The sequence below is a fragment of the Primulina huaijiensis genome, chromosome 4, assembly GCF_012295235.1.
Source record: "Primulina huaijiensis isolate GDHJ02 chromosome 4, ASM1229523v2, whole genome shotgun sequence".
NCBI lineage: Eukaryota > Viridiplantae > Streptophyta > Magnoliopsida > Lamiales > Gesneriaceae > Primulina > Primulina huaijiensis.
In genome coordinates, this window is record NC_133309.1 from 6,059,462 (window position 1) to 6,082,507 (window position 23,046).

General features: G+C 38.2%; 1 protein-coding gene across 1 annotated transcript; it reads right to left on the reverse strand.

Moving 5' to 3' along the window:
* Positions 1–4,452: 4,452 nt before the first annotated feature.
* LOC140975837 (ATP synthase subunit a-like) lies at positions 4,453–5,808 on the reverse strand. Its single transcript, XM_073439767.1, has one exon. The coding sequence runs from the start codon at positions 5,686–5,688 to the stop codon at positions 4,453–4,455; it is 1,236 nt and encodes a 411-aa protein (XP_073295868.1). The 5' UTR covers positions 5,689–5,808.
* Positions 5,809–23,046: the final 17,238 nt, after the last annotated feature.

Here is a 23,046-nt window from a genome sequence, read left to right on the forward strand (position 1 = left end):
GTGATCAAATTGAGGGGATTAATCTACCAAGAATGGATAAGGAAAAGAATCAAAGAAAATGAGTTGTCAAACTTTTAAATCCTTTGAAGTGGGGTGGCCGAAAATTCTATTAAAATGTGGTGAGAATATTGCTTAAATCTTGTATTTTAAATCTTTAAAGTTTTATCTACCCATTAAGTATTTTAGTGAATTAAATAATTAATTTAGGATAGTGATTATCTTGTATGCATGGCTAATTTTTAATTTAAATTCACTAACATGTTAAGTTACAATTTCTTAAATAAAATAAGCATAGATTAACTTATCTCAATTGGTCACATATTTTAATTTAGGCTTTTAATTAAATTATTAGACATAGAAGAATTTATTTACTACTTAACTCTAATTAATTAATTAAATTCTTAAACATTCTTTTACATTAAAATAAATTATCCTTTATCATGAATAAATTCTAGGAATATTTTCTTATCATTAAATTTTATCTTAAAACTCCAACTCCAGTCCGGCCTCACTTATTTAACTGAAAGGATAAAACTAAACTTATGCGATTTAAAATAAATAATCATGATTATCAAATAAAAAAAATGCTTTAAATAATAAAGAAACCATTTTTAATTTAAAATACTAGAAATTATGCATGGCTTATACGTGGTCTGATTTACGGGTTTTACAACTCTCCCCTCCCTTAAAAGAAATTTCGTCCTCGAATTAAAACTCACCGAATAACTCGGGGTAACGACTCCTCATCTGCGGCTCAGCTTCCAACGTATCTTCCTCCTCCGAATGGTTAAGCCATTTAACTTTCACTAGCTTCACCTGCTTATTCCGAAGCTTCTTCTCCTGTCTGTCTGAGATCTGCACTGGTCTTTCTTCATAAGACAGGTTCGGAGTGAGCTGTAACGGTTCGAAGTTCAAGATATACGAAGGATTTGCCATATACTTCCTCAGCATGGAGACGTGGAACACATTGTGTACTCCGGCCAGATTCGGCGGAAGAGCGACACGATAAGCTAGCATCCCAACGCTGTCGAGGATCTCAAATGGTCCGATGAATCTCGGACTAAGCTTCCCTTTCTTCCCGAATCGCATGACACCTTTCATAGGTGCTACCTTCACGAAAACATGGTCGCCAACGGCAAACTCTAGATCTCTCCTCCGCTGATCCGCATAACTCTTCTGTCGACTCTGAACAGTCCTCATCCTATCACGGATCTTGACTACTACATCGGCAGTCTGCTGAATAATCTCCGGACCCAATTTTGATCTCTCCCCTACTTCATCCCAGTGAATAGGCGATCTGCACTTGCGACCATACAGTGCTTCTGTTAGAACAAAACTTGCACAGTAAAATCTCCAATAAAAATAAATAAAAATCCAAGCTCGAAATAATCGCAAGTGCACGATGTCAAGTTATAGTAAAACGTATAAGAGTACGAGTATCGATCCCACAGAGATTGATTAGACAAATTTACTTTAAATAAATTCTTTAATTAATTAAAACGACAATCGAATTACTGATTAACTAAATTAATACTAGAACAATAAATTGAAACAAACACATTAAAAATAATATAAACTAAAATAATAAATAAACGAGTGTTAGGATCTCGGTTCACCTACCCGTCGTTAATTTAATTAATTAATCTCGACACTGATTTACGCTTTTGACAGGATTTCCTAAGCAATTAACACACTCTCTCGAGCTATGCTAAACTAATTCTACACGAAAGAATACTAAAATTTCTTTTATTATTTACTAACAGTGAATTGCATGTCGATCTGTGAAATCCCTTAACTTTCGTTCTACTGGACTATGACTACCAACGTGTATCCAACTTCATATCTCTATGTAAATTGTAGATCCACGGATTATGCTACTCGTTCCTATCGCAAGTTACTCTCTCGAACTCACTTACAATATTAGATATTGTTAAAGTTAGCTAGGCGTTAACAATTCAATGTAAAATAATAGCACAATCAAGAATAAATCAAAAGTCGAGAATTAAATAATCAAACAACGCTTCGGGGTCGGATACCCTAAATCCTAACTACAATAAAAGAGTAAAGAGAAAACGATGTCGGGTCTTTGTTCCGGTTGAATTGATATGCGCTTGCTACAGTGATTCTCTATCCTCGTGCGTCGCGCCTTCTCCTCTGCAGACCAATTCAGCGCCTGCTTCCTCCCCCCTTTTTTATCTGTTATCCTTTCTTTTTAATTCGTGCAGCCCAATTTCAAATTCCAAAATCAGTGGGCCCACTTCTTTCCATCAATTTCCCGTAAAGCCTCCACACAATTAATCCAAGCGGCGGCCCCATATTAATTTTCTTTCCTAGTCAAAATCGAAGTCACAATTGATGGTCTCCCATTTAATCTCAAATTGATGCGGGCCCCACTTAAGCAACTTAATTTCCACACAAAGTGATTTTTTTTTTCCAGTGCCAATCTCGCTCGAGCGGTCATCTTTGTTGGCTCGAGCACGAGACCTTCTATCCTAAAATTTATTTTTTTGTCTTAGGTCCATCTTCTTTGTATTTCTCCTACAGAATAATCAACATAATTAATAAATGACTCAAAAACATAAATTATAAAATAAATGAATAAATACAGATAAAATAATGTAACAAACAGACTCAGAATAACGAAATAAAACACGTAAAAATCACATATATCAACACCCTCATACTAAACTTTTGCTCGCCCTTGAGCAAAATAGGTTACAAAACACACAAAAAAAAAGCAAAAACAAAAACAAAAATAGTAAAATTGATTAAAAATAAAATATAACTAGTTCAAATGATGATCTCATTGCTCAACTCATACATCAACAAATCTTTGGCATATTTTTCATCGATCCATGTTCAACACAAGTCATCGCACACCCCTTGAAATTTTCACACTACATTTTTCTGCATTGAACGTGAATGTGTGTGAGTGCAATGTTGTTTCCAGTCTCATGTATTTCCAGTAGATTCGTTCTCAAAATTTGCAAGATAACTCGATCTACATATTAGTGCAAGTCCACTCTCATGCATCAGTCTCCACTCATTACCAACCAGTAAGCGCAACTTATTAGGATTTCATATTTGCACATTCGGATTCAGGAGATTATTTCTAGAGTAATGTCAATTGATTAAATAGCTTGGGAGTACACAGTTCATTTTCATTATGCACTAGTCAGATTTTTCATCTGACATTCCTCGTCTCCTTACATCTCCAACTTTTTAGCCTAGGAATAGGATTTCATTCCTTTATTTGGCTCCCCCTCACCTTACATCTCCTTTTTTCAATAGTACCTTTTTAGAAGAAACTTTTTTCTTCTTTTTTTTTTTTTAAGTGCACAATTTTCACTATGTATCCCATATTCAAATCCATAACAAAAAAATTGCCTAATTCATTATTGTGATCCATATCAAAAAATTGCCTAATTCATTATTGTGCCACTGGTTAGTAATTTATTTCACACACATGCACTCAAGTTCAACCGACACCTCATGTTTCTCAAATTCCCCACAAAAATTCAAAATTTCACTACTATTCACACAATTCACTAGTTACAACATGTGTTTAAAAATATTCAACATTCATGCAAAAATTTCATGTTTCAACAATAGGGGTGTCTAAAACTACGGAAAAATAAAGATCAATGAGTATGCCTATCATCAGTTCGCATTCATCATTGGCCAAATGTCATCATCCAATTTTTTTTTTTTTTGACACCAAATAACTAAACCCCCTCATACTAAAGTCATGCATTGTCCCCAATGCATTAAACGACACATAAGAAAAGAGAAAAAAAAAATCGACCAAACACCAACAACTAAATGCGTGCATACAAAAAATAAAAAATAAAAAAAATAAAAAAAATACTAAAATAAAAACTCCCCTGGTTGATTATAGTGTAGTAGTTGCAGTTGGACATTAATCTTTTCCTACTGTATGAGCCCTTGAGGCCATCAATCTTCCACGTCTCCAATATGCTCACCCTGCACAAAAGAAATTGAGCAAAATCAAATCACAAAGAAACAAGCCTCAATGCAACAACTAAAATTAAAATAAATAACTAAAATACAAAACGCTTGGGTTGCCTCCCAAGTAGCGCCTGATTTCTAGTCGTCGGCTTGACCCTCAGAAGCCCTTATCAAAGAGCGGCTGATGCCCAAAGTGAGTGTCATATGACACCACATCTGGGTCTGGATTCCATATGCCCTTAGTTCTGGCTAGATATAGACACATTAAGCTCGTCACCTCAACAACACACAACTCTGAATAATCGGCATGAGATGAGAAAAACAGTGTCGGCACTCTTTTATCAGAAAATTCTTCAAAAATCTCTTCCGACTGAGGCTCACATACCAGCGAAGGCTCAAACAACTCTAGATTTTCAGTCTTATCCAAATCATTCTCACTATCTTGGTTGTTTGAGTCATCATCATCAAACCAAACCGGATCGATCACNAGATTGAGATCGTAGAAACATGAGCTTGTGATATAGCTACACCTAATTCAAGACCGGTTAATGCAAGAACTATAAATAAAGGACCAAGATCCCCTATGAAATAGAAAAGATCATTCATACATAGCATAGTCCAAGTGAACCCACTTAAAATCTTTACTAAACTATGACCGGCCATCATATTAGCAAATAAACGTATTCCTAAGCTTAATGCGCGAAAACAATAAGAAATTAGCTCAAGGAGTACTAAAAAAGGTGCTAACGGCAGTGGGACTCCTGCGGGTAATGAGAAGCTTAAAAAATGAAGCCCATTTCTTTGAAATCCCACTATAGTAATGCCAATAAAAAGAGAAAATGAGAGACCAAAAGTAATGAGAAAATGACTTGTAACTGTGAAGCTATAAGGTATCATACCCTGGAGATTACGAAATAACGAAAAAGTAAAAGTAACCGAGATGCAAGGGAAATACTTTTGTTTCACATTTCCGGAAAGACCACCTATTTGTTCGTTTACCAGGTTCAGCACGAAATCATAAAGAAGCTCTACCAAGGATTGCCAAGCATTTGGGACTAACTTTCCTCCTCCCTTTTTTGTAACAAAATGAAACAAAAGTAGGACCAAACTGAGAGTGAGTAGCATAAACAAAGATGAATTTGTGAATGATAAATACAAGTCCCCTATCTCAATAGGAATCCATGAGATAATTTCAAATTGATCAAGTGGACTGGTGATCGTCGGAGGTGTCCCCCCTACAATCTTGTTCAATTGTTGTTGGGCAAAGTCATAGTGATCACCCTTTTTGTTTTTTAAATGTTCTAGAATTTCATTTAGATAATACGTGTTGTCTTCATCATTATGCAAATCTTCGGCGATAGAGAGTAATTTGTTTTCATCAGGACAGTCTTTTTTGAATATTTTTTTAACGTTTTCAAAGATTTCACCCCTTAGGAAGTCCGCTTTATTTTCACTAGTAGTAGGGTCCAGACCTTCATAAATACCATGATTATTATAAATACTAGAATCACTACCATCAGCCTGAGTTCCGAACGACGTTCCAGCTGTATAACTGGAACTTGAGTTAAGACTTTGTTCATCAAAGCGAAAGATGCGTCGAAAGTTGTTCATTGATTGATTGAGAACCGATGATTCCCTCCAGACAGAAAGAGAGTCCTTCCTGTACGAGTATAGTGAAAAAACGAGAGGTTTGGTTGGTTGTTGACCAACAGAAAGCATGGGAAATAAGGGTAGGGGACTTTTTCTCGATCAACTATCTGACGAAGAAAGAGAGTAAACCAGAAGCGTTTTCTTCTTCTCTTAAGATATTTCTTTCCAGTTAGAGGAACACTCCTAAAAGCAAGAATTCTCAACTATAAGATTACGAGACCACCAGACGCGCATTCCTTGGGATCAGAAGGAAGACTATCCCTGTGCGTGCTACTGCTCTAAGGCTTTCAATAATGAATTGGATGGCATGCTTTCTACTCTCTCGAACTCACCTACAATATTAGATATTGTTAAAGTTAGCTAGGCTTTAACAATTCAATGTAAAATAATAGCACAATCAAGAATAAATCGAAAGTCGAGAATTAAATAATCAAACAATGCTTCGGGGTCGGATACCCTAAATCCTAACTACAATAAAAGAGTAAAGAGAAAACGCTGTCGGGTCTTTGTTCCGGTTGAATTGATATGTGCTTGCTACAGTAATTCTCTATCCTCGTGCGTCGCGCCTTCTCCTCTGCAGACCAAGTCGGCGCCTGCTTCCTACCCCCTTTTTTATCTGTTATCCTTTCTTTTTAATTCGTGCAGCCCAATTTCAAATTCCAAAATCAGTGGGCCCAATTCTTTCCATCAATTTCCCGTAAAGCCTCCACACAATTAATCCAAGCGACGGCCCCATATTAATTTTCTTTCCTGGTCAAAATCGAAGTCACAATTGATGGTCTCCCATTTAATCTCAAATTGATGCGGGCCCCACTTAAGCAACTTGATTTCCACACGAAGTGATTCTTTTTTTTTTTTCCAGTGCCAATCTCGCTTGAGCGGTCATCTTTGTTGGCTCGAGCGCGAGACCTTCTATCCTAAAATTTATTTTTTCGTCTTAGGTCCATCTTCTTGGTATTTCTCCTACAGAATAATCAACATAATTAATAAATGACTCAAAAACATAAATTATAAAATAAATGAATAAATACAGATAAAATAATGTAACAAACAGACTATGACTAACAAAATAAAACACGTAAAAACCACATATATCAGCTTCATACGGAGCCATACCTATAGACGACTGAAACTGTTGTTATAGGTGAACTCTACCAATGGCAAATTCGACTCCCAACTCCCTGAGAAATCAATAACACAAGCACAGAGAAGATCCTCTAAAATCTGGATAACCCTTTCTGACTGCCCATCTATCTGAGGGTGGAAAGCTGTGCTAAACAACAACTTCGTACACATAGTCGAATGCAAACTCTTCCAAAATGAGGAAGTAAATCTAGGGTCTCGGTCAGACACGATAGAAACGAGAATACCATGAAGTCGGACTATCTCCCGAATATACAACTCTGCATACTGAATCATGGTGAAAGTCGTCTTAATAGGCAAGAAGTGCGCTGATTTGGTAAGACGATTAACAATCACCCAGATAGCATTTGATCCTCTGGCTGACTTCGGCAAACCGGTCACGAAGTCCATGGTAACATTCTCCCACTTCCACTCGGGAATAGGAAGAGGCTTGAGCATACCTGCTGGTCTCTAAAGCTTCGCTTTCACAAGATGACATGTCAAGCACTCGGATACAAAACGTCTGATATCCTTCTTCATGCCGGGCCACAAATACAACAACTGCAGATCTTTGTACATCTTCGTACTCTCAGAGTGAATAGAGTACGGCGACATGTGGGCCTCAGAAAAAATATCTGCTCGAATAGAATCGCTGCTAGGAACCCACATTCTGTCTCGATATTTCACAATACTGTCGCTAACTGTATACAAGATACTGCCCTTGGCCTCATCTCTTTGTTTCCACTTTGCCAACTACTCGTCTGTTGACTGCCCACTGCGAATACGGTCTAGAAGAGAAGACTGAATCGTCAAAGTAGATAGACGGGAAACTTTACCTCGAGGATAAGTCTCTAGATCAAACCTCTGCATCTCAAACTGAAGAGGTCTCGAAATCGTCAATTGAGCCATCACTGCAACTTTTCTGCTCAATGCATCCGCAACTACATTAGCTTTACCAGGGTGGTAGCTAATGTCACAGTCGTAGTCCTTCACTAGCTCCAACCAACGCCTCTGACGCATGTTCAGCTCTTTCTGCGTAAAGAAATACTTGAGGCTCTTATGGTCGGTAAAGATCTGACACTTTTTCCCGTACAAATAATGCCTCCAAATCTTCAAGGCAAAAACTACGGCTGCCGACTCTAGATCATGGGTATGGTAGTTCTTCTCATGGGTTTTCAACTGTCGAGAAGCATACGCTATCACCTTCCCATGCTGCATCAACACTGCGCCTAGACCGAGCTTCGAAGCATCGGTATACCGAACAAACTCACCGGGCCCTGACGACATGGCCAATACTGGCGCTGAGATAAGAGCTTGGTTCAAAGTATCAAAGCTCTTCTAGCACTCCTCGCTCCACACAAATTTAACATTCTTCTTTGTCAATGATGTGAGTGGGACGGCGATGGAAGAGAATCCCTAAATGAATTTCCGATAGTATCCTGCTAGCCCAAGAAAACTGCGGATTTCTGATGCATTCTGCGGCACAAACCAATCTCTGACTGCTGCAACTTTTGCTGGGTCTACCTCAATACCGTTGCTAGAAACAATGTGGCCTAAGAATGACACCTTCTCTAACCAGAATTCGCATTTACTGAACTTCACGAATAGCTTAGGCTTCTGCAAGGTCTACAAAACTGTGGTCAGATGTCTGCTGTGCCCCTCGTGATTCTTGGAGTAGACGAGAATGTCGTCTATGAATACTATCACGAACTGGTCAAGATACGACTGAAATACACGATTCATGAGATCCATGAAGATCGCTGGTGCATTCGTCAAACCGAACGGCATCACAAGGAACTTGAAGTGGCCGTAACGAGTCCTGAAAGCAGTCTTTAGAACATCGGCTTCTTTCACCCTCAACTGGTGATAACCGGAACGCAGATCAATCTTTGAGAACACTGAAGCTCCCTGCAACTGATCAAATAAATCCTCAATCCGCGGCAGTGGGTACTTGTTCTTCACTGTGACCCTGTTCAACTCCCGGTAGTCAATACAAAGCCTCATCGAATCATCCTTCTTCTTCACAAACAAAACTGGCACGCCCCATGGTGAAAAACTCGAGCGAATGAACTCCTTGTCAAGAAGTTCCTGGATCTGCTTCTTCAGTTCTGCCATCTCCGTCGGTGCTAATCGGTACGGCGCTTTTGAGATCGGTACCGTACCTGGCATAAGCTCAATAGAAACCTCCACCTCTCGCTCGGGTGGCATACCAGAGACGTCATCAGGAAACATGTCTAGAAAATCCCTAACAATTGGGACATCGGAGGCTGACTGACTGGGTGTCTCGGGGACGGAAGCAAAAGTCGCTAAAAAGGCCCGACACCCTCTATGCATGAGCTTCCTAGCCTGGACACAAGGTATAATGCGTGGTAAAGGAAATTACCTGTCTGGCTCGAATAAGAACTGCGTCATCCCAGGCGGTCGGACTAGAACAGATCTTCGCTGAAAGTCGATCAAAACTCTGTTCCTTAGTAGCCAGTCCATCCCCAGAATGATGTCAAACTCTGGCATCGGTAAGACAATCAGATCTGCATAAACGAGATTGCCATGAAGCTCGTGATCTATGTCTCGGATCACATTGGTAGCTGCCATCTCTTCACCAGAAGGCAATACTACTGAATAGGCTACATCTAGCCCAATGGTTTTGACCTTGAGAAAATTAGCAAAGACCTCCGAAATAAACGAGTGAGTACCCCCGGAATCTATCAAGGCTTTCGTAGCTGAGCCAGCTATAAAAATTCTCCCTGAAAGGTTGGAACATCAAGCTGAACCCAATAATCACAAGAACTAACTTATAGACATGCAAAGGTCAAAGTTTTTCTAACTTAAATTCCAAAAAATAATACTAAGTAGAGCATGCAATTCTAACGAAATTCTAAGTTCAAAATATTAATCCCAATTCCCAAAACATTGAAATCTAATTATTAACTTAAAGCGTTAAGTTTCCTGTCATAAGCATGGTCTCCGGGTTCGTCTCTGTCGCATGAAGGGCAAAAAATCTACCTTGGGTAGGCAGATTCTTCTGAGGGCACTACTGCAGCAAGTAGTCTGGGCTACCACACTTATAACACTTCCCTGAGCCATACATACATGCTCCAGGATGGCGGCGTGTGCACTTGGGACAGACTGGGTGCTCAAAGGTCATCGGGACTGCGCGTCCCTGCTACCGCTGCTGCGATCCTCTGTTTCTGGGCGGGCCGTGATGAGGCCTCTTATGCTACTGCTGCTGCTGCTGAGGAGGAGGGTGGTGTGGTACTGGAACTGGTCGCTTACCCTGGCGATCCCTCTCAATGTCAATCTGATCTTGCTCTGCAGCAAGAGCTCTGGAAACAGCGACTTCAAAGGTAGTAGATCCAGCCACCCTAACATCATGGCGCAAGACCGACCGTAGTCCATCTAGAAAGTGCCTCAGCTTGGCACTCGCATCATTCGCAATCAGGGGCACAAAATGGCAGCCCCTCTCAAACGTACGGATGAACTCCGTAACCGTCAGATCTCCCTGCCTCAGGGTCATGAACTCCCTGGTCAATCTAGAACGCACTTCGTCAGTAAAATATTTGGAGTAAAATACCTCCGTGAAGCGCGTCCAGCTCAAAGTAGCCAAGTTCAGGCCTACTGATGCTCCTTTCCACCATAAGCGGGCATCTCCTCCGAATAAATAGGTGGCGCAACGAACTCTGTCCGCATCCCCAAGCTCCATAAACTCAAAGATAACCTCGAGGGACTTGATCCAGCCCTCGGCAATCATAGGATCTGTCGTCCCTGAAAATTCCTTCGGACGCATCTTCATAAACTCTCATAAGTAGACTCGGGCCCTGTCAGCCTGGCTGCCACAGCATTGTTCCCCGCAAACTGTGCGAAGAACTGAGTCATCCCAGCTAGCATCTGGGCATTCATGTCTGGTGGAGGGGGTGGAGGTCCATTCCTCTCCTGCCTCTGATTCTCACCGTCCTCGTGACGAGTCTCATCATCTCTCGCGCGCTCAAGAACACGTCTAGGAGGCATACTGTTCCATACATAATCCTTACGTAACTAACATGCATAATCTCCATTATTTCTTTAAAAATAAATACTGCATAATTAAAATCTTGACGTAAAACATTTCAAGAAAACATGCTGTTAAAATATTTCATGCTTTAAACAAAATGCATAAATGTAAAACTTACAGACCGAAGACGTGACTTCGTGAGCTTCTCGAGGTCAGTAGTAGTACAACCCTTTACAAGAACATAGGCTCTGATACCAGCTGTAGAGGCCCGTATTTTGTACTTGAAAATTTGCGAAAAAATTTAAAATTTTCTCTTTAATTAAATAAAAAGCCTCATTCATAAAATAAACTGGAAAAAAATGGTTCAACGTTTAAAGTAGCAGCGGGAGTAAATATTTGTTATAAAGTAACAACTAAAATAATTTCAACAAAATAAAAACTGAGTTTGGAATAAAAATAGTAAGTGCTGAAAATGAGGTCCTCGGGTTCCTACTACTGCAGACCCACGATGGCTCATTGGTCCCCGCTCTCGGTCCCGACCACATCAGTACCTACAACAATCAAGTCTAGTGAGTCTAAAGACTCAGCATGCATCTATCGTAAATAACAAGTACATATATCATAAAATTTCATGCCATGTAAAGATATCATGTCGTAAAATATAACGTAGAAATATCTTGTCATAAAGCGTAACATGAAAACCGTGTCATGAATAATTATAAATACGTTCATAACTGAACTGAATCGCCTGATCAGACTAAACCACCGTATACTGGGCGGTAGAGATCATCACAGCCCTTGGACTGGATATCCGTACCAATAAATGAACATGAACCGGTTAGTGACCACGAGTGAGGTAATAATCCCATGATAAGCTGAAATCCCATGATAGTGAGGTGGCCACAAGCAATATCGCATAAATCTCAAAAATGAGTATTTTATATTTTTATGCACGTAATATAATTAAATAACATGTTTAAACATCCTGTATTAATTTACCAAATGGGTTGGATCGTTCCCAGGCTCGCTGCGCCCTAATTCTAACATGAAAATATGCAAATGATTTAACTTGACCGAAACTTCGTAATTGAACCCAAAAATGGGACAATTACGCTCAACGACTTAGTATTTAACCATGACTCTGTGTCAAGCCAAACCAACACCAAACCATCATTTAGTCATGATTAAATTACATCTAAAATGATGAAATAATGCTCCTAAAGTTGTACAAGTCGAAATTTTGGTGAATGGAGGCCAAAACATGAAACTCTATTTCGAGAGTCACTTTAGCACATTGCACCGTAAATTCTCTTACGACCTCTAAACTTAACTAAATCACAAACGGTCAAAAACATGACCTTACTAACTCAATAAGTACTGTCCACTCCAAGTCCATAGGTTAAAAGCCAACCAAGAACTCGAAACACACCTCTGAACCGAAGGCAAAGTTGCTGTAAAATTCCAGCGGCAGCAACTGTGCTTGCTTCGCTTCGCTTACAAGGCTAATGGTCATTAGGGCTTGAACCACCAACCAGAGCCTCTTCCCAACATCCTAAGGTATGGTTTGAACCATGGCTATGGGCCCTAGGCCAACCATAATCCAAAAAAACACCTACGACAATCCGAAGTTCCACCCGAGAACACCATGCTGTACCGTGGAGGGTGTTGCTTCATTTTGTTGTCATATATCATTGCAGTGGCCATTTGATCGGCCATGGCATGATCTAGACATCATGAGGTATTGTGTGAGCCATGGCTAAGGGCTAGAAGCCAACCAAGATCCACCCAACACACAAATTTCAAAACTCACACACCCAAAACAGAAAAAGAACGAAACCGAGGGACTTGTCTTGTTTGTTTAAACTTACGATGGGATCATGAACCAAGCCATGAAAGGTCATCTTGGTTATGTCCTAGAAGTGCTAAGGAAGGGTCCTAACCATGATTACAGGCCCAAAAGCCAACCAAGATTCGAACCTCCTTGAGCATTTAAAAACCAGAATTTTCGAGACTCAACTTGCAACTATGGTGGAGTTGCTGTCAAGTCTTGAATCCAGCGAGTAGGGGCTTGAGCTAATGGACCAACATGACTCCAATACACTCTAGTACATGCCTAGGTGCAGCCTTGAATACCTGGAACCGAGCCAACCCCTGAAATCACAAAAATCACACCAAACGTGAAGCACAAGTGGGAGTAAAAATTCTGCACAGATTTTTTTTGAAAAGTTGCTGCCATAATTTCGAATATGCTTCATGATTCATGAACAAAATATGGTTTAAAAACATGTATAGGGCTTGATTGAAAAGAAAAGAATAATATATACATGCCTTGGATTTGTTTGTAATGAAAACAAATCGATACGACGAATACGACACGGAGGAGACAGAGTCCCTTTTCTTTTCTACTTTTCTCTCTTCTTTTCTTGCTAGCCTCCCACGATTTTTCCTCTCTAAAATGCTCTGAAATTTTTTAAAATGGGGAGAGGGAAATTGCTAGGAATTGAATGAGGAAGTTGCAAGATAAAAGGGAGGAAATGAATCTTTCCATCCTTCAGTTGATTGCTAGATGGGAATGATATGATATTGAGGGATTGAGGGATGATATCAAGGGATGATGGCCAATTTTTATCATTCAAAGTGGGGTAGGAAATTACTTAATTATTTAATTATTGAAGATTAAATGATAAGGGAATTATCTCCCAAGAAACGATTAAGGATATGAATCAAGATGGTGAGTTGTCAATCCATATCAAATATTTAAAGGTGGTGGCCGATATTCTTGTTAAACATGGGTAGGAATATTGTTTAATTAATAATTAGTGGTGATTAAATTGAGAGGATTAATCTACCAAGAATGGATAATGAAAAGAATCAAAGAAAATGAGTTGTCAAACTTTTAAATCCTTTGAAGTGGGTGGCCGAAAATTCAATTAAAATGGGGTGAGAATATTGCTTGTATTTTAAATCTTTAAAGTTTTATCTACCCATTAAGTATTTTAGTGAATTAAATAATTAATTTAGGATAGTTATTATCTTGTATGCATGGCTAATTTTTAATTTAAATTCACTAACATGTTAAGTTACAATTTCTTAAATAAAATAAGCTTAGATTAACTTATCTCAATTGGTCACATATTTTAATTTAGGCTTTTAATTAAATTATTGGACATAAAAGAATTTATTTACTACTTAACTCTAATTAATTAATTAAATTCTTAACCATTCTTTTACATTAAAATAAATTATCCTTTATCATGAATAAATTCTAGGAATATTTTCTTATCATTAAATTTTATCTTAAAACTCCAACTCCAGTCCGACCTCACTTATTTAACTGAAAGGATAAAACTAAACTTACGCGATTTAAAATAAATAATCATGACTATCAAATAAAAAAAATGCTTTAAATAATAAAGAAACTATTTTTAATTTAAAATACTAGAAATTATGCATGGCTTATACGTAGTCTGATTTACGGGTTCTACAAGACAGGTCTGGAGTCAGCTCCAACGGCTCATAGCTCAGAACATGAGAAGGTTTAGCTAGGTACTTCCTCAGCATCGAGACATGGAACTCATTGTGTACACCAGCCAGATTCGTCGGTAATGCTACACGATAAGCTAGTGTCCCAACTCTGTCAAGAATCTCAAACGGCCCAATAAACCTCGAACTGAGCTTGCCTCTTTTCCCAAATCTCATAACACCCTTCATAGGTGCTATCTTTACAAAAACGTGATCGCCTAAGGTAAACTCGAGGTCTCTCCTCCTCTTGTCAGCATAGCTCTTTTGGACGACTCTGGGCGGTCTTCATTCTGTCTCGAATCTTGACCACCACATCTGCAGTCTGCTGAACAATCTCTGGACCAAGTTCTGCTCTTTCACCGACTTCATCCCAATGAATCGGCAATTTGCACTTCCTTCCATACAATGCCTCGTAGGGAGCCATACCTATAGAAGATTGGAAGCTGTTGTTGTAGTTAAACTCCACTAGAGGTAGCTTAGATTCCCAAGTCCCATGGAAATCTATTATACAAGCTCGCAATAAATCCTCCAAGATCTGAATCACTCGCTCAGACTGGACATCTGTCTGCGGATTGAAAAGCTGTACTGAATAGCAACATCGTCCCCATGGCTGCATGTAGGCTCTTCCAGAAGGACGATGTGAATCTCGGGTCCCTGTCGGACACGATGGAAACTGGGATCCCATGCAATCGAAAGATCTCCTTGATATAAAGCTCCGCATACTGCGTCATGGAGAATGTCGTCTTCATTACAATAGATCAAACACATATAAAATCACAATATCATAATCATCTCAATCTTGTATCAATCATCTCTGGCTCTCGAGACTCAATAATCTCAAATATCTCAAATGAAGCTCAACAATATAATATCTCAATTATAATCATGTATTTCACGTTATGGCACAGTGAAAATGCAAACAAATATATCATATGATCAAGAAATTCAAACTGACTCGATCTACCATGTTCCCAAATATCTTACGCTCTTATACCACCTAATGTGGGGCCCCGGGTCCAATATCTAATACTAATAATTATAAATGTAACAAAATAAGCAATTGAATAAAACTCATAGTATGTAGTTCACAAACCGACATAAACATCGTCAAAATAATTTAAAGGTCTTAAATGTTTGAAATATAATTTTTAACATGCTAAAATAAAGTAGTGAACCAAAGTAATCCAAACATCATCAAATAGCGCCTAAGACCCGAGAATCCCACTCTAACTCGTATCTCCTCGCCTGGAGCTGGACTCTGGCATCCCAAGCCTTGCCTCACCTATCGTTAAGCACATGAAAACAAGAGGTAGCGACGTGCCCATGAGTATAAACCCAGTATGATACAATCAATAACATATGAGAATTAAAATGACAATTAGTTCATACGAAATTCATAAAGATGCAATATAATGCAATACATGATCAGAAGCTATGGGCTATAAATAAATCTCAAGATCAAGTGAATCATCAAGTCATAGGGTACCCAAGGGAAGAGAATCCCCCAGCAACATCCACCGACTCAACCGCTCGAGGTGGGGTGATGTGTTCAACAATCCCAGGACTATGGTGCGCCTATAGAGAGTGTTCATGCCATAGCAGCGACCTCCGCATACACTATGCCAACTCCACTATAGCCCCATACGTCCAACAATTTAATAAATCAAGGCGACCTCCGCATACACTATGCCAACTCCACTATAGCCCCATACGTCCAACAATTTAATAAATCAAGGCGACCTCTGTCTTATCAAATCTGTATCGACAAATGGCTCAATATGCAATGTAATGATGCAAATCAATACCATCATCTCGATATCGTAATAAACTCATCTCAAGACAGCAATCATCACCAAATCACAAGTAATTCATCGAGCCATAGAATTTTCAATTTAAAATAAAAATGATACTTTTACCTCGTATGTTACCGACTTTAACATACATTTCGAATATTTCCAGCAAGAGATCAAAATATATGGTTGAGAAGCCTTGAACCCTCACAGTCTACTCGATTCGCTATCAACCAACTTAAAGTAAATAATCTTGAGCCAACCCAAGTCAATACTTCAACCGAATCTTCAATACATAAATCAAGAATTCGAATTATTTATCAACACTGAGCAATTTTCGTACAAAATTCATAATTAATTCGATACAGCTTCAAATCAAGATCTGTAAATTGGATATGCACAATGCCCAACAATTCTTCTTCACAAACTTTTGTCAAATAAAGTCATTTACTCAGCGTTAATAATCTGAAACATACAACATAATTCCCACGAATTCTGCGCTAACACATTTCTGGCACACTTTAGTATTTCGGGCATAACGTCCTCAATATCCAATGGAATCAAGCCAATTGTTATCATTTCAGAAATAAGACAATGCTCTATAACTTTCATTTGAACATCAAATTCAGAATCCCAGCCAATTAATACCAGAATATGAATAAACAGAAGACATGAACACAAACTCGGAATTCTAAACCAATTTTAGTAAACATAGCATATCTCTTTCATTTATTCATGGAACTAAGTGATTCTTGAACCAAATCGAAGGTAACTTGATGGTCTACAAGTTTGATGAAGACCATAACATCAAAATCCAAATAAAACCGTCCCATATACCCAAAATACAGTAGGCATAAAAACTGATCTTGCACAAAAACAAGAAACCATTCTCATATCCATTTTAAATTCAAACAAACTCAAATACAACATCTTCAACATCTTAATATCTCAAATAACAACTCAAATATAAATTCTAAACTTCAACTCATTTCCAAACTTGAATAAAAATGGGAAATACTTACATCCTCGTGAAGCCCGTGATGAGAGTATCACAACTCTACCTTCATTTCATAATTTTCTTGAGCAAATCTCACTTAAATTGAAGAATAAATTCGAAAATGGAAAGGAGAGAAAAGTTTCGATGAAGGAGGTGGAGAAATGATTGGAGGATGAATGGTGGAAGTCAAAGTGTGTTTACATATTAATTTTCGTATCTGTTAGTGGCTCAGCGCCACTTTCTAGCGCCTCAGCACCATAATTTTCGTAGCTCTTGCGCCTAGGCGTCACTATTCTAGCGCCGCAGTGCGTGACTAGTAATTCGATGAACATTAACTTTTTTTATTCAATTTTTTTTAATTCGTGCATTACAATACACATTTTCATAAATCATTCAAAAAACTCAACATTATATAGCATTTTCTCATCCTTTATCGATGAAGTTTAAACATTAAAAGTGATTATCATTTATCCTTTATCCTCTATTTGATCGATCAATCTGTAAATCATGGTACCCGGTGGCGAGGCATCAGCAACTCTCGTCACTGGGCCATGGCCTAAAATAAAGCAATTTCACCGCCCATTTTTACGACAGATCCTTCACATAACCTCTATGTCACAGTTATATCACATCCTTCAAAATATTTTCTTTTCCTTCCCTTGTTCCATTTAGAAATAACTTATATTTTTATAATCTAAGCATGCAACCGGAAATCTGTTAACTTTAGCATATATCGTAAATTTAACATATTCATTTCAAATAACCTTTAACATGTGTTATGATTACTCGGGACAATTCCAGGACTTTCGAACTTCCTTGGACGTAAAATGACCATTTTACCCCTAAAATCCTAACTTACTCTTATTAACTTTTTCCTATGTTCCTTGACCTGAGCCTATCCCGAACCACCATATAAACTTATTTTTAACCTCTAACGACTTTCTCATGCATAAAATCGAGCCCCTCGACCCATTATCACAATTCAACTTAACCACTAAACCGTAGTCTCGTTTGTAGCCCGAATTGACCTGAAACTTAAAAACTTTTTCCCAAACTCAAACCACGACTTACTAGACCCTAGTCCACACTCGTGAGCCACGGTCTAGCCCACACAAGACCACGGTCCCCCTTTTTCCTTCATCCCTAGCCGCAACGCTCGGTTTTCCAACAAACACGGCATCGCGGCCCCTTATCCCACGAGCCACCTTCGACCATACCCTATCCAAATCAACTCCAGCCCCTTAGACACCCTCCTAGGACCTTATTGGACCCCCTTGCACTCAGCCACCATGCGCAGCCCTTCTCCCTTCCTTTCTCCAAACCGTGCACCCTAGGCCACAAACCAAGCCCTCAACGCTTCCCTATCGTTCTACCCATGTCTCCAGCCATGCTAGGATCATATAGGACCATGACTGTACCCAACACAGAGCCTTGATCACGGCTAGACAGCCCTGCACGCAGCCTCCCTTGCAAGTGCCACAATCGAACCCTTCCCGTGCAATAAACCCTAACCGAGGCTCGGTGCTTTCCCTTCTCGTTCCATCCCTCTTTTAACCTACATTGGATTCACTTTAGGACTTTTAAATTCCATCTCCCTTCCCTTTAGTGGTAGCGAGTCCCTAGGAATCATAACACGACTCAAACAAGCATTAAAACTTCAAAGCTTCAGGATAAATTATTCAAAACGTTAATAAAACTTGATAATCACGTTTTTCATTCAAAAGATCATAAACATGCATAATATATCTTGAATGGTGCAAAAGAATGGTTTAGAACGTACCTTTGCGTTTAAATTGCTCGAAATACGAATATCGGTGCGGTGGAACATCGGTGACGAACGGAGGACGATTTCTACCATTTTTTCTCGACAAAACCGACTCAAAAACCTACCTTAGGTTTCAAGGGAGTCGAGTGATCATTGCTGAAAGGAAGAATGAGGAAGAACAAGGAGGAACGAAGGAGAACAAAATCAATTTCCCTTCACAAGCAAAGGAATCGGCCGCTGCTCTTTTACATGAATTGTGTGTGTGCGTGTAGTTGTGTTTATGTGTGTGTGTGTTTAGGTTTAGGGTTTAATTATTTTTTTAAAAAAAAACTTTCTAAACAGTTAATTAATGAGCTTAATTAACACTAGTTTTTAATTAATTAATTAAGTTCATTAAGATTAATAAAAGCATTAGGCTTTAAATTAAAAGATTTAAAAACACCTATTTCCAAAAAAGTCCCATATAATTTACATAAATTCCATGCTCCCAGTAATTATTATAAGGGGAAATTTGTAATCACTCTCCTTTTCAAAACTCAACTTTCTCCTCACTCCCCATCCCCTTACTTCTTTGTTTAAACTCCCCATTTTTCTAAAATTTTCAAAAACATCCTTAAATTTTATGATTTTGGTACGTGGCATTGTTATACTTATCAAGCCTGTTGTTCAAGACATATAGCCCCGACACATGCAGCTACGCAAGGTTTCCAACCTATATATCATGCTTAAATGATCTATTTTTTTTATACATAAAAGCCCATCATGCTTCCGTATAATAAATTGAACAGTTTTACCTTTTGACCAGAATGCCGTCGGGTTATATCCACCGAGTTTTACGAACTGCTCCTCAAATTCTAATCACACGATCGCAACAGATGGTTTCTGACGCAAATTCCTTCAACAGCACTTAGCACAACCCTGTTTCGTTTCCTACTTCAGGGTTTAGAGTAAAGTAGTTCAATTTGAAACTAATACATGAGAGAGGCAAAAGACTTGGTTCTTTTATTCAAACATACGAAATATTATTACATAGTAACCTCCTGTAGAGGAGGAGAAACTTGTTTAGCTACTTACAGTAGCCGAAATGAAAACACACATAAACTTGAAAGAGAAAATATGACAATGTTTGAAAGAAAATGAAGAGGTTGAATGATGCCTTCATCTTCCTTCTGCCTGATTATTTATAGAAGTCCCTTGCAGATTTGTATTGCGGACTTCAACCTCTTGCCATATTTTTTTCTTTAATGCATTCCAGTTGGGGTTGGCACTATCTTCTTGAGTGGGACTAGTAGGTGGTTGAATGGTCCCTCCACCTTTTCTTTATTTGTTCTTTTCGAGATCATTAATCTAGAAATGGCTTGTTCTTCTAATTTTATCTCCTGGCATAACCAGTGGATATGTGTTTGTATTATATCAGCTGATATTTCATTTCCTGATTCCTTCAGCTTTTTGTGGAAATCTTTGAAATTTTTCAGCTCCCTTCTTATTGCCTTGATTCGTCTTTTAGAAACCTTCAGATATGTGTAATACATTTTCTTTAGGTTCCGACTTTTTCTTGTGTATTTTTACTGGTTCTCATTTGTTTGTTATTTATAGGTGAAATTGAGTCCCAGTTTTCCTGTTCATTTAGTGGGTTATTCACATGCCCACTATCTCTTGTTCGGGGAATCTTTTTCTTTTGTTATCTCCAAGGAGAGGTGATTAGGTTCACATGTCCATTCAAATTTTCGTACCCTTTTCAATACCCAAAACAAGGGATAATTGTGATGTGCTGATCTAGATATGAATCAGGAAAGAGAAATAATCCTCCATGTAAGCTTCTCCACTTTTTTAACAGTCTTGGGGGAAGTAATCTACATGGTAGCTTTTACATTTTCTAGATTGACATCAATCCTCCTCTCAATGACCATGAAACCGAGAAATTTTCCATTTTTGACCCCAAGTTTGCAGTTGAATGGATTCAATTTCAAACATATTCTCTAAGAGTGAAGAAGGTCTCCTCGAGATCGGGGATGAAACATGATTTTTGCTTGGATTTAATCAGGATATCATCAATATATACTTTGATGTTTCTACCAACCTGCTTTCAAAGATCTTATTCATCAACCACTAATACGTGACTCCTGCGTTCATTTAACCAAATGGCACAAGTAAATAGCAGAATGTACCACCTGAGGTTACAAAAATGACCTTATCCTGATCGATCCGGGAAGGGGATTTTGTGGTATCCCTGATAGGCATCAATGAAACACAATTCCTCATACCCAGCAATGGAGTCCACCAATTGCACTTGCTCAGCTATCACATTTTCTTTCTCGGACCCAAAGTGTCTTTTTTCTGTATCATAGGTCGGGGTCCCGGGATAATGTTCAATATGTGTTCTGAAACATGGATTGGGATCCCGACCAGCTCTGAAGGAGATCGTGCGAAGATGTCAGCATTTTGCCTTAAAAAAATCCAGTAACATGGCCAGCATAGAAGGTTCAAGATCTAGGGCAACATTTGTGATTTTCTTGGGGTGACTGGGGTCCAAATTCACTTCTTCCTGCTCTTCCTCCACTACTGCATGTATGTCCTCAATCGAGTTCACTTTTCCTTCTCTACCTGCTCTTTTCTCATCCCCATCCCTCTTCACTCTCTTTTTCTCTACTCAGAATGTTTCATAATAACACTTTCGAAAGGATGACTGATCCTCTCACCATATTCTCACTGTGGACTTGATCTTTTGATGGTAAGTTGAGGCAACAGCTCTAAGGGCGTTCTTGGAGAGCCTTCCCAAAATAACATTATATGAAGAAGGAGCATTGACCACGATGAAGGTGGTCATGACTGATTTCCTTAATTCCCTTATCCCGATCTTCAAGGGAAGAACAATCTCTCATTTTGGGTGCACCGTATGAGCAGCGAAACCAAAAAGAGCGGTTTCTACTTGTTCTAACCTATAGTCCTTCAAGTCAATTTGGTCTAAAACTTCTTGAAATACAACATTAACTGAGCTGCATGAATTAACGGACACCCGCCTGACATCATGTAGAACCCGTAAATTAGACTACGTATAAGCCATGCATAATTCCTAGTATTTAAATTAAAATGACTTTCATTGCATGAGTATTAAATTTCTTTTCTTTAAATTTAATTATTTTAATGCAGTAGTTTAATTATTAGCTTTTTCAGTTAAATAAGTGAGGCCGGACTAGTATTAATTAAGAAATTTCAACTTAACATGTTAGCAATTTAATTTAAAGATTTAGCCATGCATGCAAGATAATGTTATGCCATAATTAATTTATTAATTCTCTAAATTATTTAATGAGTAGATAAAACTCTAAAGAATTAAAATACAATATTTAAGCAATATTTTTCCCTCCCATTATCTCAAATTTTCGGCCATCATCTCTTAGGGATTTAATAAATTGCCAACTCACAATTTTGATCACCTTACCTTATCCCTCCTTGGTAGAATAAATCATTCAACTTTAAATCTTCAATAAATATTAATTAAGCAATTTTCTTACCTCTTTTGACTATATAAAATCAGCCACTTCATTTTATAAGATTTGATTTTTGACAACTCACCAATTTTTTTATATATTTCCTTATCCATTTTGTTGGGAGATAATTCCATCACACTAAATCATCAATAATTAATAATTAAGCAATATTTTTACCTCTTTTAATCATCAAATTTCGGCCCCTTCATTTAGAAGATTTGGATTATTTTGACAAATCACTTCCTTATTTCTTTCCTTAACCTTTTCTTGGAGATAATCCTTCACCATTTTAAATCCTCATTAATTATTAAATAAGCAATTTCCCTACCATACTTTATTTATTAAAAAAAAATCGGCCCCTCCTTTATATTTTAAAATATTTTATTAGTTGGAAAATTCATTTCCTTATTATCTTTACATCATCTTGTTCTAGGTAGATATTCTACCCACTTTTAAATCTCTACCAAATAAATAAATAAGCAATTCTTCCCTTGTATCTAGACCCTAAAGTCGAACATGTGCACTCTTGATCATCCCTCAAAAATCTTTTGATATCAATCACCCCCTTTATCTCTCAACTCTAGGATAGAAAAGATGTTATCTTACCCTTCTAATCTCCCATCTATTAGTAAACTTTCAATTCATTCCCTAACCATTTTTCCCCTCCATATTCTCGAAAATCCAGTCCCCTTCAATAGAGAAAAATCGAGTTCTAGCTAGAGGAAAGTAGGGAGAAAAATCGAGTGGAAACA